Source organism: Lemur catta, chromosome 6 (assembly GCF_020740605.2).
Source record: "Lemur catta isolate mLemCat1 chromosome 6, mLemCat1.pri, whole genome shotgun sequence".
Lineage (NCBI taxonomy): Eukaryota > Metazoa > Chordata > Mammalia > Primates > Lemuridae > Lemur > Lemur catta.
Genome location: NC_059133.1, coordinates 108,501,880 through 108,520,987, shown reverse-complemented (window position 1 = coordinate 108,520,987; position 19,108 = coordinate 108,501,880). Strand labels below are relative to the sequence as shown.

The 19,108-nt window shown below is 35.6% G+C and overlaps 1 protein-coding gene across 1 annotated transcript in view; it reads left to right on the top strand.

Annotated features, from left to right (window-relative positions):
• LOC123640217 (ankyrin repeat domain-containing protein 26-like) overlaps nucleotides 1–19,108 on the top strand; it is a 46,110-nt gene that overhangs the window by 12,094 nt on the left and 14,908 nt on the right. The window contains exons 5-10 of the mRNA XM_045554698.1: nucleotides 17–200; nucleotides 865–1,002; nucleotides 2,410–3,369; nucleotides 4,995–5,212; nucleotides 8,230–8,452; nucleotides 10,824–10,866. Of these exons, the coding sequence (XP_045410654.1) occupies nucleotides 17–200; nucleotides 865–1,002; nucleotides 2,410–3,369; nucleotides 4,995–5,212; nucleotides 8,230–8,452; nucleotides 10,824–10,866 (1,766 nt within the window). The remainder of the gene's footprint in view (nucleotides 1–16; nucleotides 201–864; nucleotides 1,003–2,409; nucleotides 3,370–4,994; nucleotides 5,213–8,229; nucleotides 8,453–10,823; nucleotides 10,867–19,108) is intronic.

The following is a 19,108-nucleotide window of genomic DNA, read 5'->3' as shown; positions in this document are numbered from 1 at the left end:
GTGTATTTAATTGCAGATGTACCTTAAAAGAAGAAGGAGAGAAGAGAAGAAATGCTGATCTGTTATATGAAAACACTCGAGAAGAGATAAGAAAAAAGGAAGAGGAATGCAGGAAAGAAGTTGAAATGAAACAACAAGCTGAAGAGTCTGTCAAAACACTGAATGCAGAAATGAATATATTAAGAAACTATTTGTCTGAGGTAAATTGATCTTCGGTAAAACTTTCTATTTTTTTTATATTTCAGCTTATTATGTGAGTATAAAAGTCCAGGTTATATATATTGCCATGTCCCGCCCATCAACCCCCCCCCCGCCCTCGAGTCAGAACTTCAACCATGTCCTTTCCCCAGATTAACTTTATGTCAACAATATTGCTTACATCAATTTGGTAAAATATATGTTATGTAGGATTAAAACACAAGAAAAATGTTATCTTAAAAATGAATTATGGCATTTTTAGCTAAAATTCCTTATTATAAATATTGGCATCTGATAAGTGTTCAGTATATGCATTCTGCATGGAGCAATGAAGGGAAAGTTGAGTTTAATCACTAATAAAAATGTTAATTTCGGCATTTTTATATTACAGTAAGGTCTATAGCTTTGAAACTCTAATGAAACTAGTTTAATGTTCTGTAAATTTTTTTTCACAGTACTATATATGAGTGTATTTAAAATTGTTGTTCTTTGATGAATTTAGCTGTCATTTATTCAATTAAAATTGGAGTAATTCTTGAGACAAAAAAGTCCTTGTCTTCCATAAGCTCTTGCTTTTCACAGCTTTGTTAAAGGTTATACTCTTAATTAACTTTTTGGACTTTTTTCCCTGATGCTATTAGACCAAAAACTTTACTATATCTCTAGCTTGCAGAAAAGTACAACGAGAGTCAGAGGCAGCTATATGGAGAGCGGAATGCCAGACAATTACAAGGTTGGATTCTGGCCAATCAACTTTACACACAAACTGAAACAGAAATGACTCTGAGGGAAATGGAATCTCAGGTATTTTCTTTAGTCATTTTCACATACGTGTTTGTGTGTGCTTGTATGTGTATATATTAATATGTAAAACACAAACTATATGCATCTTGGAAAGTATAAAGTATTTTAAGCTGCGTGTCTGTGTATTTATACATGTATGGCAGTGATGGTGGTGGCATTTTTGGCCCATTGGATAAAATATTGTTCTCAATTCAGTTACATTTCTCTGCCATAGTCCAGTAGTTATAGTCACAATGGCCTCATCCAAATCAGAGGTTTTTAATGTTTTCTGTAGGAATTGATGGTATTTTCATAATCTCAAATCCCTTGCTACTAAGAATAGATGTTCTAGTTTTGGGAAGTGATTCCATTCCCTTGATATATTAATGGAGAGGTTAGTTTATTACTTGCACTGATGGTTAAGGAGGAAAAGGACAGCCAGTTCAGAGACCATATTTGGAATGCCATGCTCCTCACTGTGGAGAGGAGTTACAATTTGCTCCAAGTAGTGTCTTATTTCAGTACAAAGAGGTTTTGCAAACAATAGTATGCCATAACATAGACTTAGTGAGAATTTTTTGATAAGTGTTTTGTTCCTAGTAAAATGATTGAGTGCATTTTCCCCTGTTCACACTGATTACGGTTTCAAACATTGTAACCAGGAGAAAATAAGAGCCATTGTGATGGCAATTCATGATTTTCTTAAGAAGAGCTCAATCAATGTTATCTTAGTTATGGCTGGTGTTTTGAAATGAAAGGCTTCCTTTGTGTTTATATGCTTACACAAGAGAAGTAACTGTGATTTGGTAGAGGTAGAATCAGAAGACCTGGGGGAAATTCCACAGCTTGCCTACATTGTTAACCTCTCCTTTTCAGAACTGTGATAACTAAATGAGTTTGTTGATGTATGTAGAAATGGTGTAGGACAAAGCCTAGATACATCATTTGTCCACCAATGTACCATACACACTGACTACAAATAGCTAGGAAGGTAGAATATCTATAAGGAAATTTTATCTGTCCAAATATATGCAAAGCTAAGTCTCTTCCTATGGGTAACGCAGAGGTTAGCTGTTACAGTGTAAACCCAATTTTTTAATGTAGTCAAATCTATAAATCTTTCTTCTTATGCCTTTGATTTTGTTGTAATTCAGGGAAAGGCTTTTCCAATTCTGAGATTCTTAAAAATTCTCTAATGGTTTCCTTTTTGCTTTCATGGATTCATTTTCCAGAAATGAATGTTTGATGTTTTGAGAATTTATGCTCTATTATACAGTGTGAGGTTTTGATCCATCTTCTATTTCCAGTTGGATATCCTCTTATTGCATCATTTTCAATGTATAAATGGATAGGTTCTCCTTTATTTTAAGAAGAAATCATATGTCATTTCATTGAGTGCTAACTAAAAGTTCCCTTTGTTGTACTTAGATTTGTCAGAGTTATGAAAAAGAACGATTTCTTATGTGTACAAATGACATGTTGCATGAAGAAATAGCCATGCTACAAATGGAAATAGCCACAATAAAATATCAGAATGAGGAAAAAGAAAATAAGTATATCAACCACATTAAAATTGTGGACGAAGTGAATGAGAACCTTCAAATGACCATGAAAAAGAATGTGGAAAAGTTAACAGACACAGTATCTCAGTATAGTGACCAGCTTAATGCTCTGGCATGTGAGAATGCCTTGCTAAATGCTCAACTACAAAATGAAAAAGAGAGCAAGGAACAACTGCAAGCAGAACTTGAATCCTGCAGTTCTAGACTGACTGCTGCAATACATGATCAATACGTTGATCAAATTCTGATGTCAGGAAGAGACGTCGAAATGTCTTTCCAGAGAGCAGGACATGAGTGGTTTTGCTTACGGAATGAAATAAATGTACCTGTGTCTGATCTCAAAGAAAACCATGAGATTTTTGGTCAAAACTGTTCTAAGGCTCAAAGTCAAATTGGTAGCCTGGAAGATGAGCTCCATAGCACAAGAAATGTTCTGAGAAATAAGACTCTGTCTTTGGAATGTGTCCAAAGACACCTCTACCAAACAGAATGTCAAATGGAAAAGATCAATCAAATGTATGAAAATGAACAATATCACGTGAAGAAATACATTGGACAACAGGAATATCTAGAGAAGAGAATATCTGAACTAGAAAGAGGAAATATGTTGCTTCGAGAGCAACTGGTGTACGCTCACAGCAGAGCAGAGCATAAAGAGGAGACACTGATGAATATGCGAGAGCAATTTCAAGATACTGTGAAAAACCTTCTAGCTGAGAACGGAAAGCAAACCCGTCTGCTAGAAGATAGAAGTAAGCAGTTAATCGGTGAATGCAATCAGTTGAAAGAAAGGCTGTATCAAAATGAAAAAGGGAAACCAGAAGAAGTAAGTATCAAGAAACATAAATCTTTTTCAAAGTTCCTGAAAGAAAATTTAAAGTAATCTTTGTTTGTGACCATATGTTGAATCTAGTTGAATATAAACATATCTAGATGATAAATGTATTTGCAATATCAGGCTAGAAACATACCTTGTTTCCAGCTAATAAAAGTTATACATAAAAAATACTTTTTTAAATTTATATTTTATTTCAGGATATTATGAGGGTACACACGTTTTGGTTACATTTTATGTCTTTGCCTCACCCAGGCAGGGTTTAGAAGCACGCTCTTCCCCTCTACCATGCTCACCATGTCCATTAGTTGTGAGTTTATGCCCTCCCCAAACCCCTAATTCCTGGAGAATATTACTACCGTGTGAGCGCCATAGTGTTGATCAGTCAGTGCCAATTTGATGGTGAGTACATGTGGAGGCTATTCCTCTGATCCTGTGATACCTTATTGTGGATAATGGGCTCAAGCTCAATCCAGGAAAAGTATAAGTGGTGCTAGACCACTGTCATTTCTTATTGTCATACACAATTGTGTAATATTCTTTGTATACATATACCAAATTTTAGTAATCCAGTCATGAATTGACGGGCACTTAGGTTGGAACAGAACATGGTAGACCGTGGTCAGGTTCAACAGTAGAAGCAGGAAATTCAAGAAACAGCCACACAGTTTATTGCAGAAAAATTAAGAGAAGTCAACCTATTTTTACAGGTTAGTTAAGTGTGAACTGCACTTGCATTCATTTCCCTGCAGATTATATTGTCATATGTACATTGTGTGTGTTTTTTCTACTACACTTTTAGCAATTGGTTTTGTAGATTTCTAGAATGAGGGTGGCGTTTGTTTCTCCCTTTAACTTTTTCAGTTTCTATCATCATTACAACTAAATCGATCTTTGAGAGTAGTGATGCACCTTAGAGAATCATTCGTATATTTAGGCCAGTTAGCATGCAGTTAGCATAAAACAATAGTCCTAGGAAAAGAAAAAAAAAATGGGATTTAGAAATTCTACCATACTCTTGAATTGTACTTGTGTTACAATGTTCAGTTTTTAAAATTGTAAATTATTTCTATTCTTTAGATTATTAGATTCCTTGAGTACTAATTTATGAATGATTCAATTTTTTAAAACCCAAATTGAATGATCGATTTAGTTGATAATTGCTGATAAATATTTTAAACCTCATCTTCTTTTGTCATGTATTTAAAATTGCTCTCTGAGGATGGGTGTGGTGGCTTATGCCTGCCAGCACTTTGGGTGGTGGAGATGGGAGTATCACTTGAGAACAGGAGTTCGACACCAACCTTGGCATCATAATGAGACCCCGTCTCTCCAAAAATAATAAAATGTGCCAGGCATGGTGGTGCACACCTGCAGTCCCAGCTAGTCGGGATGTAGAGGCAGGAGGATCGCTTGGGCCCAAGAATTGGAGGCTGCCGTGAACTGCGACTGGGCCACTGCACTCCAGCCTGTGTGACAGGGAGATACTTTCTCTAAAAACTAAGATAAAGCAAAATCAAATAAAATCACCGTCTGATTCAAAAGTGAAGGAAACAAATATGCAAGAATTGTTTAGGTTGTCACTGCTAAAAATGTATCCTTTTAATTTGTTTCAGGCACAAGCAGCATCGGAAGAATACAGACGACAGTTGAGAGAGAATCATCTGGCTGCAGTAAGCAGTCAGAGGGAATTCAGAATGAATAATCTTGAATCCCAAATCTCCAATATGACAACTGCTCCAGAAGATTTTCATTGTATTGAACTGGAAAAATATAAACACTTCTATCAATTAGAGTTAGAAGACAGAAAATACTTGCCAAAGAAACTAAAAATGTAAGTCAAAATATGGAATGGAAAATAAGTTAAGATCATTAATTTGCCTTGAAAGCACGCCTTTTACTAAGACAGGTTCATGAGATTAGTGGGAAGTGAAAGCTAGCTAGATAATATAATTTTGGAAAATTATATTAACAAATAAACTTGCCTTTAAAATGGGAGTGCAGAACAGTTTACATCTCTCCCTCTTTTCTTGTTTTATCTGGCTTTGTTTCTCCTTAATAGTCTCACGTAGTTAACCTGACCTGATAGTCCTTGAGCTAAGTATTTTGGAAGCTTTATGATTTAGAGAGGGATACTGTCATAAAACTGCTTGTCACCATCCCCCTAAATGAAAATATTAATGAGTTTGACTCCTTTTTGGAAGACTACAGCCCGAACCAAATAGCCAAGTACTGCAACTACTTTTGGTGCATTCTGGCACTCAGCAAATTATCTTGTTTATATTGGTTTACCAAAAATAATAATTTCTACATTTTCTTTTTTTTTTATTTATTCAGGATGTTATGGGGGTACAAACATTTTGGTTACTGAAAGGGTGAATGAATGACCTAAAGGACACATTTCACACACAGGTTATGTGAGAGCAATGTGGCTGGTTTATTCACCCGGGTGTGGGTGGGCTGAGTCAGAAGTGTCAACACAGAAGGGAGTTCAATCAGGTTTTTTATAAACCGGGATAGCCGACCCCCTCCCACCAGCTGTGTTCAGTTCTTTGTTTCTGGGCCACACTGGCAGGTGGAGAATTGCTTCCTGCTATGGGCAGCAGAGGACAGTGGGCACAACAGTTGTTTGTAGTACATTTTTCTTAAAATGACCAAGTCCTATGGCCCCTTTCCCCAGTCGCATCCATCCTTCTGTTCTGGCATAGTCCTCATCAGGAGACCTAGGGAGGGATAGCCTTGGTCTCCATCAGGGAGGGAGCGGGAAGGAATGCTGGCTGCAGCTGTCTGATCTACAAAGTCCGGGGTCTCCCCAGACTGCTGTGGCTATTGTTTTATGAGCCTAAGCTTTGCATTAACCACATTCTGTCCTATACATCCTTTTTGGGTTTCTACCTGTAATAAACCTAACGGTTGCATACAATGCTGTTTGCCCTGCCCAAGCTTGGGCTACAAGCATGTCCCTTTCCCATACAGTGTGCTCTGCTTCCATTAGTTGTGGGTTTACCCTCTACCCTTCCCCCGACCAGCACCCACTCAGTATTACTACCATGTGAACACCATAGTGTTGGTCAGTTAGTACCAATTTGATGGCGAGTACATGTGGTGCATGTTTTCAACCCTTGTGATACCTCACATCAAAGGACGGGCTCAATCTCTGTCCAGGATAATATAAGAGGTGCAAGGCTCTTTCAGACATCAGCCTAGGCAAAAAATTTATGAAGAGGAACCCCAAAGCAATCACAGCATCAACAAAAATAAACAAATGGGACCTGATCAAATTAAAAAAACTTTTGCACAGCCAAGGAAACTATCATTAGCGTGAATAGACAACCTGCAGAATGGGAGAAAATATTTGCTTTCTACACATCTGATAAAGGGCTGATAATAAGAATCTATATAGAACTTAAGAAAACAACAAGAAACAATCAACCCCATCAATACATGGGCAAAGGACAGGAACAGAAACTTTTCAAAAGAAGACAGAATAATGGCCAGCAAATATAAAAAAGTGCTCAATATTTCTACTCATTAGGCAAATGCAACTCAAAACTACAACGAGATATCACCTAACTCCAGTGAGAATGGCCCTTATCAAAAAGTTCCAAAACAACAAATGCTGGCCTGGATACGGAGAGATAGGAACACTTTTTACACTGCTGGTGGGACTGCCAATTAGCACAACCCCTGTGGAAAGTAATTTGGAGATACCTCAAAGAGCTAAAAGTAGAAATACCATTTGAGCCAGTAATCCCACTACTGGGCATCTAAACAAAGGAAAAAAAGATGTTCTAGGGCCAGGCATGGTGGCTTCCACCTGTAATGCTAGGACTCTGGGAGACCAGGGCAGGTGGATCATTTGAGCTCAGAAGTTCGAGACTGAGCAATAGCCTGAGCGAGAGCAAGACCCTGTCTCTACTAAAAACACAAAGAAATTATCTGGACAACTAAACATAGACAGAAAAAATTAGCCAGACATGGTGGCACATGCCTGTTGTCCCAGCTATTCAGGAGGCTGAGGCAGAAGGATTGCTTCAGCCCAAGAGTTTGAGGTTGCTGCGAGCTAGGCTGATGCCATGGCACTCTAGCCTGGGCAACAGAGTGAGACTTTGTCTCAGAAAACAAACAAACAAACAAAAAGACATTCTTTCATAAAGACATCTGCACTCCAATGTTTATAGCAGCACAATTCACAATTGCAAAGATGTGGAAATAACCCAAATGCACATCAATACATGAGTGGATTAGTAAAATTTCAGATATGTAACTATGGAATACTACTAATCTACCTTTTTATAGGGATAATCATTTTGTTGTGTGTATTTAAGGAGTATAAAATGATGTTTTGATATGTTTGTACATAGTGAAATAGCCATTATATTGCACCAAACTGATAAATTCACATTGTTCATTTTCACTTACTATTCCTTTCAATACAAGTGTTTCTTATGGCATCCACAAGAATCTTATAAATAGAGCCATTGCAGAAGGCAGCAATTATTACTTGTTAAGCCATACATTGCTGCATCATTGATAGACATTCCTCTACCCTCCTTACTTTATTTAAATTACTTCTTTTTTAGCAATTCCCCTAGGAATATATACATATATATATATATATGTATATACACACACACACACACACACACACACACACACTCACTTCTTTGGAACAATTGTGAAAGCGTAACTGCACAGAGTAGGCATGCTTTGACACATCTTCAAAGTTAAAACACTATTTACTGGGAAGTTCCATTTACTCTTATGGTCACTTTTTGAAAATTTAATCATTTAGGAATCATTTAAGAAAAAATGAAATACTAAACATTTGTCTTTTTGCAATCTTCACAGAGCTACTGAGAGGCCAGCAGCGTTCAGTAGCAGTCTTGTTGCAGAGACACAGGAGACCAGAAGTTTCTCTGGCCCTTGTACAATGAGCACAGAGTCGGCTTCTGCTGGAACTGTTGTTGATGGGTTAGGTCTTCACAGAGAATTTCCTGGAAGAGAATACTCACTGTTTTCTTCTTCCTGCCCATGGACTTTAGATACCAGCTTGAAGAATAACTTGAGTGAGGTTAGTTATATGATCTTCTTTCCTTTGGGTTTCAGATTTCTGATATAATTACTGTTTTTAGTTTGGTGAAATACTGAGTTGTTTAAATGACCTATGCATGATTAGTAATGGTTATAATTATCTGAGTTAATAAAGAGAGGAAAGAGAAAGTTTTCTATTTTCTTAAATTCCCTGCAGCTCTCATTTTCAAGAAATACCCAGATAGTAATGTTATTCAATACATGTAAGTAAAATGACACATTTTAGATTTGTTTAAAGGCTGCATTTAAGTTAGATGTTAGAGATTGAATTTTCTGTAATAACAGGAAGTATATTGAGAGGTCCTTTGGCTTCCTTCCAATTGATTTTAGTTTGGCTGTGGTTGTGGTTCATAACACTTTTGAAGTTTTCCTCTACCATCTCAAAGTTTCCACCCTTAGTCACAAGGGAATGATTGGCATCCAAACACTTAACCACATCTGGATATTTATTATTTATAGCAGTCCAAGAGAGGTAAGTTTTATGAATTAAATAAACCTGTAGTACTACAAAGATTAACTTCTCTTTTTAAATTAAAAGATTTGTCATTTCCTTACATAAAAGTACATGTTTAATTGCTAAGGTAATTACAGCCTTTTAATCTCAAGTTTTGTAAAATTTGCCTATTGGTGGGCAATTGCACAGCACTTTTTAGTTAAATGAGGCATGTACTTGAACTTTTAAAATGGCATTCACTTTTGTCTCTCTATCTTGCCATCACTTGAATGATTGATGACTAAGATGGAAAATCTATCAAGACATTTTGCTGTCTTTTTTCCTTCTATAATCTGTGCCAGGCACTGAATTGCCCTTCAACTGGCGACAACAATTCTGAATTTCTAGTAAGGGAAATATGAGGAAAATGTGTGATTTAAGGGGAAAGTAAGAATAAAATGAAAGAGTCTTTTAAAACATCATTTAATATTTGACAGTCTCACTTGTCAATATAGATAAAATCACTCAAGCCTCCCACCAGCCAGGACAAAACTAGAAGCATCAATACTCCAGACCCTTTTCCTAAGCCTCTGGGTGCCCCTCCCAGAGCAGCTCCCTTCCTGGGATCTGGGTCCGTCCCTTTCCCTTCTGAGCTTTCATATGTAACCTGGGAAAAGATAATTACATTAATAGGCCCTTAGTTCAAGTCACGTTATGATGTACATTTTACATAGTGTTTATTAATGGTAACGTAAGATTCTGTTGACAAAGCCTTCTCCCTTTATCTGGTATTGAGTTGTACTTTTACAACACCTGGCTGGTAATACTGTTATCAGATTATTCATTTGTTCATGCCTTTCTATGGTGGTGTTCTCACAAAAGTGTTCTTGAAAACAGTCTCTCAAAATACTGGGAAAAGTGTTAGTCAGACATTTGTGAAGGCATCAGATGTCATATTATGATTATCACCACAATATATTTATTAGCTTGAATATACTCTTTCAGGCCCCGTTTTGGGCATTTAGAGGGAGAATACCTTTTATACAAAGGAGTTAAACAAGAATCCTCTATATGAGAACATTTACAATACATTAATAGTTAGAAATGTTTTCACACATTTTTAGAAATAACTAAAAATTGCAACTATAAGCAGCCAGATGTTTCCAAAACCTGGTACTAATTTCTGAAAAGAAATAAAAATTACAATTCATGAGCTATATATTTTTGACCTCTTTTCTAATTCTAGAACATCGTGAATCAAAGAAACTAAGTTTGAAAACTGGCTCTAACCTATATTTATCCTTATTTCAAGCAAATTTTGGGAGATCTTAGTGTTCATATGACAAAATGTCAGTCATAAGACAGGCAGCACAATATTTTTACCTAATCTTAGCCAGTAGAATATTCACATGACTTTATGACAGTGCCATTTTCTTCATATGTGTATTCATGATTCTGTGCTAAAATGTTAGTAGCATAGAACATACTTTAATATTTTAGTTTTATTAGAAGTGGAAAATAAAAATTTTATTTTAAGGAAAAATCAATTACAGTGAAAAAAACCTCATCATGTTTTATAAAGGGTAGAGTTTTCCTAAGAATTTCAAAGTAACACATTCATGTGAAAATGTGATTTGAATTGTCCAACCTTTGTACTGATAAGAGAAAATGTCACCCTTTTTGAAGTCATGTATATTCAGTAGACCAATATTAATTGTACTTTTTTATTAGATGATTGTAGACAGCATCACACATACACATTCTGTTATCTAAATGTGAAATAAATAGGAATTTTATTTTATTATGTGATTATTTCTCTATTTAAGCAATCCTCAAGTTAAGTCTAGTCTCTCTAGCAATGCCATGAAAATGTCTCTGGTTTACCTGAAGATTATAAATAATATTTGACTTATTTCAGATGCAGCAGGAGTTGGAAGAAATAACTTCAGGACTAGAAGTAGGTATGCTGCCAAATTTTATGAATTAAATTGAGAGTAATGATTTGATTTCTGAAATCAACTGTAAGTAAGAAGTGGCATCCCTCTCTATTATTTGGTTAATAGATACTACATTAAATATTTCCTCTTACATGAATCTAGTGAAAGATGTGAAAACACTAACATTCATACTGAACAGTATACTTATGCTTCATGATTTCATTATCATATTCCATAGCTTCAGAGAAATCTCATGAAATTTATGTTTTGTTTTGTTATTTTCTGGATCTGCACTTTATTCACTCTACCATCCCTATGAACCTATTCATGTGTCAGGCAGCACACTGGAACTATTCTCAGAAAACGAAGGCATCATCAGCTTTCTACGTTTATGATAATGATTTAAGGCCAAAACCCCCAAACTCATCTAGTGACACTAAGCCAAGCAATTATAGTTCATAAGCAGTCACTTGACCTGTGACCTTTTAAATCCATCATCTACTTTTTCACTGGCATACTTTTGCCCTCAGAAAAGGTTCCATATTTCTTAGCATGGAAACATCACCCACATCAATGTGGTTCTTGTCAATTTTTTCAACTTCATATCTTGCCACATACCCTACACTGCCCCTCTGTTCTAGCATCTCAAAAACTAGACTACTTAGAATTCCACAATGTCCCTCCTCACTGCCACCTGTTTTCCTTTACTTCTTCCCTCTATCTGATAATTGTCCCTCAGCTATCAAGTTATGTATCACCCCTACCAAAAAGTGTACTCTACTGATAGAAAACTTGGACAGATGGCCCTTGTCTGTGTTAAAAGAGTGCCCATTTTATACTTGTTATGGTCTCTCTGACTCTGCAGGGTGTTCCCTGCTTCTCTTCTTTGCATATTACAGTATACGATTGTTGAGGTCGGTCATGTGGACTGTGTCATCTTCACCTTGTCCTTCCAGTGCTTGTCATAGTTCCTTCGCATGTGGTTGTTGAATGAGTGAAGGGAGCTGAGAAAACCAGATGCTGAACCACAATGATAATTAATTTAATGTGCAACTATGGACAATAATATTTAATATAATAATAATAATATGATAATATAATATTAATATTACAATACGAGTTTTGTATTGCCTGTTTACATATATATTTATCATTCTTATTAACACCAATAAAGTTCTTGCCTCTTTCTTACTAGCTTACACTTATTTCCTACAAAATCTTTTAGGTAAAGAATATAATTCTTTACTTTTATTTCCAGGTGCTGCTGGATACAGTCCTCTAGAAGAGTTTCTCCTCTAGGATACATTAATGAGTCAAGTCTAAATGAATATATTCTTTGGAAGGCATCTCAACAATATATGCCAATTTTTTTTTAAATTATATGATGTGAAAGACTTTTAATTGGATCTTGCCAATGAAAGCCAATTTTATATCCTCAAACTGTCAAAGTGTGAGCTCTTTCAATAACCAAACACTCAAGTTTTCATGAATACTTTAGTGAAGTTACTTGATTTCTCATTCGTCTTTTACCATTTTCATCACTATACATAATGATAAATTTACATTTAGACAGACATCATTTTGGTTCAGGTACTGTGGTCATTGTCAATGTTTGGAGGTGTTACAATTCTTACAGTGCCATCAGACTTATGTAATTTTAATTTTCAGCACAGATTTATATGGCTCTTTCTTCCTGGAGACAAAAAGTTTGCCTAACTCTTTTGATTTTTTCTGTTCATTCAGATTTAGATCATGTGTGTTTTGACAAGTGTATCACAGAAGTGATCCTGTGGATCTTCTCTTTGCATCCTAACATGGGATCTACATCTGATTTGTCTTATTCCTGATGATGTTAGCATTGACCGCTAATGGTGGTATCTGCTGTGTTTGAGATTTGACTTGCTGAATGAGCCAAGCATAGTACCTGAAATAAATCTAACTCAGTCAGGTGTGTAATTCTTTTCACACTAACCTTACTTGCTTCAATTTCCTCATATTTTGGTGCAGATTTTATTTCTAAATTAGTGACATCCTTTGGTCTGTTGTTCTCTTTTTTTCTTTTGCTGTCTTTGTCTGGTTTTGATGTGAAGGTGATACTGGCTTTATAAAACTATTTGGTAAGTAATTGTCTTCTTCAATTTTTTAGGAGAGTTTGTATAACCCTGGTGTTAATTCCTTGAATGTTGGTTAAAATTCTCCAGTGAAACCCTCTAGGCCTAGAGACTTTGGGGAGAGGGAGCTGTTTTATTCCAAATGCCATTTGTTTCTTAAATAGTTACGGAGCTATTCAGGTTATCTATTTAATATTGGCTCAGTTTGGATAATTTGTGGTTCTTGAGAAATTGCTCCATTTGTTATACATAGTTAAGTTGATGAGCATGACATTTTTTGTAGCATTCATTAGTTATCATTTTAATGGCTGTAACATCTGCCTTTTTTGCTGCTCATGTCTGATATTAGTGATCTGTATCTTCTCTGTTTTTATCTTTCTCGGTCTTGTCAGATTTTTGTTGATTTTATTTATTTTTTTAAAGAACTAGCTACTTGTTTTCTTGATTTCTTATTATTTTCCTGTTTTTTCATATAATTATTTTTCTTCTTATATTCACTATTTCCTCCTCATTCTTATTTTCAGTTTCTCTTGCTCTTTTTTAGTTTCTTAAACTAGGACTATTGATTTGAACTTTTCCTTTTATAATAATGTAGGTACTTAGTGCAATAAATGTCATCTTCAGCACTGTTTAAGTGGCGTTCACATAATTTCATTAGTTATATTTTTATTTTCATCCAGTTTCATGTATTCTATATTCCTTTCAGCTTTCTTCTTAGACCCATGCCTTTCTTTGATGGGTACTATTTAATTCTCAACTGTTTGGATAATTTCTGTTATCTTTCTCATAATTTCCAGGTGTATTCAATTATTTTAATTGAACGTACTTGTATGATTTCAATGGTTTTAAATTTCTTGAAGTTTATTTTATGACTTAGAATATGGACTATTTTTGTGAATTCATCATGGATTATTGGAAAAAAAGTTTCATCTGCTATTATTGGGTGGACTGTTCTATGACTACCCACTTGTGGGGGCTGAGAGTGTTATGCACTTGTTCTACGCCTGTGCTGATCTTCTGTCTGTAGATTACTAGAGTGGGGTGGTGAAGTCCTCAGGTAAAATTGTGCATTTATCTGTTTCTCTTTTGAGTTCTGTCAGTTTGTACTTCATGTGTACAGAGGCCATATTGTGTACACATTTAAACAGCTCTTATGTCTTGCTTGTTTGTTGGCCTTTCCATTATTGTGTGATGTACCTCTTTATGTCTAGTAATTGTTTTTGCTCTGAAGTCTACTTTATCTCATATTAACATAGCCATATTAGTTTTTAAAGAGAACTGAGGTTGCGTAGTTTATCACTTCCATCCTTTTACATTCGCTGTAACTATGCTGTTAAATTTGAAGTGCGTTCATTAACAGGCAGCATAAATTTTGTTGAATCATGCTGTTTCCCACTCCACTTTGGTATTATCTTTTAATTGACACATGCCCACTATTTGCATTCAAGGGAATTGTTATATGCTTAAGGGTCAGGTGTGTGCTACTTTTTGATTTGTTTTCTGTTTGTTAATTATCTTGCTCTTTCCTCTGCATCTCTTTCCTTACCCTCCTGTTGGATACTTCAGGAGTTTTAGGATTAGATATTGATTTTTTTTACAGTGTTTTTGATAATATATCTTTTATAATTTTCTTAGTGGTGACTTTAATTATTATTATACATGCACAACTTATCAGAGTCCACTGGTGTGGATGTTTTACCATTTGAAGTGAAATGTAGAAACCTTATTTCCATTTAGCTTCCTTCAGCTTTTTACTTTTTAAAATGGAATGGTGCTAAGTGACGCCCCTGTTGCACTGGATGCCACATCAAATATCATTCAAAAACGTATGGGAAGAAGCATATTTTATCCTCTCCTATTTTCCCATTCTGATGTTCTTCTTTTTGAGGTTCCAAGCATTCTTCTGATACCAGCTCCTTTCTGTTTAGAGAACTCACTCTATACATTGGTAAGAGGAGGTTTGCTAAGCACAACTTGTCTTAGTTTCCTCCATCTGAGGATGCCTTTATTTGCCCTTCCTTTCTGAGTGTCAATTTTGCTGGATGCAGATTTAGTGGCTGATAGTTCTTTTCTTTCAGCAATTTAAAAATGTTAGGCCTCTTCCTCCCATCCTCCATGGTTTTGAATGAGAAATATGTCATTTGAATCCATATCTCTCCATCAGTCTACATCATTTCTCTTGGGCATGCTTTGAAGAGTTTTTATCTGTCTTCATTTTTCAGTTTTCAGAAGGTTTTAAAGGACATGTCTTGATCTGGACTTCTTTGGGTTTATCTTATGTAGAATTCACTTAGATACTTGAATCTGTAGGGTTTTGTCTGCCAAATTTGTGATATTTTCAGATATTACTTCATTGAATATTTTTTTCAGTCCTACTGTCTCTTTCGACTTTCTTTTTTTCCCTGGGTCTCTGATGATACAGATGCTGTCTGATGGGTCCCCGCGGCTGTCTTGTTTGTTCTGTTTTATATCTGTTTTTTTCTTTATTGTTCAAAATAGGGAGATTCTATTGATTTGCTTTGAAGTTCATTTATTCTATCTTCTCCCTTTTACTATTGAGTTTATCCCCCAAATTTTAACTTAGTTATTATAGTTTTAAAATCTACAATTTCCATTTGGTTCCTTGTTTTTATTTTGTATGTCGGAGTATTATAGGGTTACAAAGGCTTTGATTACATAATTGCTTTTGCACTGTCCCAAAACAGTGCCCATTCACTAGGGAGTATGCACCATAGCCGCTATTTGTGGATTTACCTAATCCCTCTTCCCCATTCCTACCTGCTCAACACCCTATCAATGTTTCTTCCCATATGTGCACATTAGTGTTGATCATTTGGTATGAATTTAATGGTGAGTGCCTGTGGTGTTTTTCCATTCTTATGATATTTCACTTAAAAAAATGGACTCTAGCTCCATCCAATATAATAGAATAGGTAGTTAATCATTTTTAATTTTTTTATACGGCTGACTAGTACTCCACGGTACACATCTGCCACATTTTTTAAATCTGCTCATGTATTGATGGGCACTTGTATTGTTTTCATATTTTTGCAGTTGTGAACCATGCTGCTATAAACATTCGAGTGCAGATGTCTTTTTCATAGAATATCTTTTCCTTTGGGTAGATGCCCAATAGTGGGACTGCTGGATCAAATGATAGTTCTACTTTTAGTTCTCTGAGTTATCACTATGGTACTTTCCATAGAGGGTAGTATCAGTTTCCAGTCCCAGCAGCAGTATATGAGTGTTCCTATCTCTTGGTATCCACACCAACATTTGTTGTTTTGGGACTTTTTGATAAAAGCCGTTCTCACTGGAGTTAAGTGATATCTCATAGTGGTTTTTATTTGCATGTCCCTGAGGATAAGAGATGTTCACCACTTTTTAAAGATGTGTGTTGGCCACTAGTCTGCCATTAGTCTTTTCTTTTGAAAAGTTTCTGTTCATGTCATTGACCACTTTGTATGGATTTGTTTGATGAGTTCCATATAGATTCTGGTTATCAGCCCTTTATTGGATGTGTAGCATGTGAATATTTTCTCCCATTCTCTAGATTGTCTGTTTGCTCTCATGGGAGTTTCCTTGGCTGTGCAGAACCTTGTTAATTTGATAAGGTCCCATTTGTTTGTTTTCACTGATGCCATGATTGCTTTTGGGGTCTTCTTTATTAATTCTTTGCCTAGGCTGATGTCTGTGAGAGTTTTTCCAACATTTTCTTCTAGAATTCTTAAGGTTTCATGCCTTAGGTGTAAGTCTGTAATCCATTGTGAATTGATTTTTGTGAGAGGCAAAAAGGGCAGTTCCTGTTTGAGTCTTCTGCATGTGGCTATCCAAATTTCCTAGTACCACTTATTGAATAGGTATTCTTTTTCCCACTGTGTGTATGTTTCTTGTTTATCAAAGAGCAGATAGCTCTATCTGGATGGTTTTGTATCTGGGTTTTTAGTCCTGTTCCACTGGTCTATGTCTCTGTTCTTGTGCAAGTACCATGCTGTTTTGGATACTCTAGCCTTGTAGGATAGCTTGAAGACTGCTAAATTGGTGCCTTCCATTTTTTTCTTTATGCTTAAGGTTGCTTTTTCTATACGGGGGTCTTCTCTTGTTTGATATAAAGTGTTCATTTATTTTTTTGAGATATGCAAAAAACGTTGTTGGTATTGTAATAGAGATTGCATTGAATCTGTAGATCAGTTTGAGCAGTATGACCATGAGCATGGTGTGGCTTTCCATCTGTTTATGTCCTCTGCTATTTCCTTGCTCAGTGTTTTGTAGTTCTCCCTGTAGAGGTCTTTCACCAGCTTGGGTGAATATATTCCTGGGTATTTTATTTACCTTGTTGCCATTGTGAAAAGTATGGAGTCTTTGATTTGGATCTCTGTTTGCCTGTTGTTTGCGTATATGAATGCTACCAATTTATGTACATTAATCTTGTAACCTGAGACTTTGCTGAACTTATCAATTGCAATAATCTCTTGGCTGAATCTTTGGGGTCTAGATAAAATATCATATTGCCAGCAAAGCACAGTAGTTTGACATCTTCTGCCCCCATTTGTATTGGCTTGCTTTCTTTCTCTTATCTAATTGCCCTGGCTAGGAACCCAAGCACTATGTTGAACAGAACTGGTGATAGAAGGCAATATTGTTTGGTTCCAGTTCTGAGCAGGAAATCTTTCAAATTTTCCTCATGCTGTATAATGTTGGCAGAGAGTTTGTCCTATACGGCTTTTATCATTTTGAGGTAAGTCCCATCTATGCTTATTTTGTTAAGCGTTCTTATCATAAAAGTGTTCCAAATTTTATCAAATGCTTTCTGTGCATCTACTGCGAGGATCATATGGTCTTAGCTTACACTTCTGTTTATGTGGTGAATTACATTTATAGCTTTGTGTATGTTGAAACATCCCTGCATTTTTGGGATGAAGCCCTCTTAATCATGATAGATTATTTATTTGATGAGTAGCTGAATTAGATTTGCTAGGATTTTCTTGACATTTTTTGAATGTATATTCATAATGGATATTGGTCTGCAATTTTCTATTTTTGGCGAGTCCTTTCATGGCTTTGGGATCAGAGTGATGTTGGCTTTGTAAACTGTGTTGGGGAGGAATCCTACCTTCTCAATATTGTGGAATAATTTCTGCTGTATAGGCACCAGTTCTTCTTCGTAGGTCTGATAAAATTAAGCTGTGAGGCCGTCTGGTCTGAGACTTTTATTTTTAGGAAAGTTTTTATTGCTGCTTCAATTTTAGTACTTGATATTGGTCTGTTCAGGAATTCTATTTCTTCCTGATTGAGCCTAGGGAAGCATTGTCATTCTAAGAATTTGTCCATTTCTTCCACACTTACAAGTTTACCTGCATAGACATTTTCATAGTATTCATACATGATATTATGTATTTCCATGGTATGAGTTGTAATTTCTCCTTTTTCATTCCTGACTGAGCTTATTAGCACCCTGACTTTTGTGCTTCTGGTTCTAGTGAGGATCTTGCCAATCTAGTCAGGATCATGCCAATTTTCTTTTCTTTTCAAAGAATGAACTTTCTGTTTCATAAATCTTTTGTATAGGTCTTTTATTATTGATTTCATTTAGTTCTGCTGTGATCCTTCTTATTTCTTTTCATCTGTCGGGTTTGGAATTGGTTTGCTCATCCTTTTCCAGTTCTTTGAGATGATTCATTAGATTGTTGATTTGTGATCTTTCTGTATTTTAGAAAAAAGAATGTATGACTATAATTTTCCTCTCAGGATTGCAGTAGCTGTGTCCCACAGATTTTTGATAACTTGTGTCCTTGTTATCATTTAGGTCAAAGAATCTTTTGATTTCCATCTTAATTTCCTCCTTGACCTGAGTATCATTCAGAAGTATGTTGTTTTGTTTCCATGAATTTGTGTAGAGATGATTGTTTCTGTTGGAGCTGATTTCTAATTTTATTCCATTGTGGTCTGAGTGGATACATGGTATAATTTGCATTTTTTAAAAAAAATTGTTGAGACATGTTTTATTGCTTAGGATATAGTGAAGCTTAGAGAATGTCCCAGTAGCTGATGAGAAGAATGTATACTCAGCAGTTTTTGGGTAAAATGTTCTGTAAATGTCTGTTAGGATCATTTCTCATAGAGTTCACTTTAAGTCCATTGTTTCTTTGTTTACA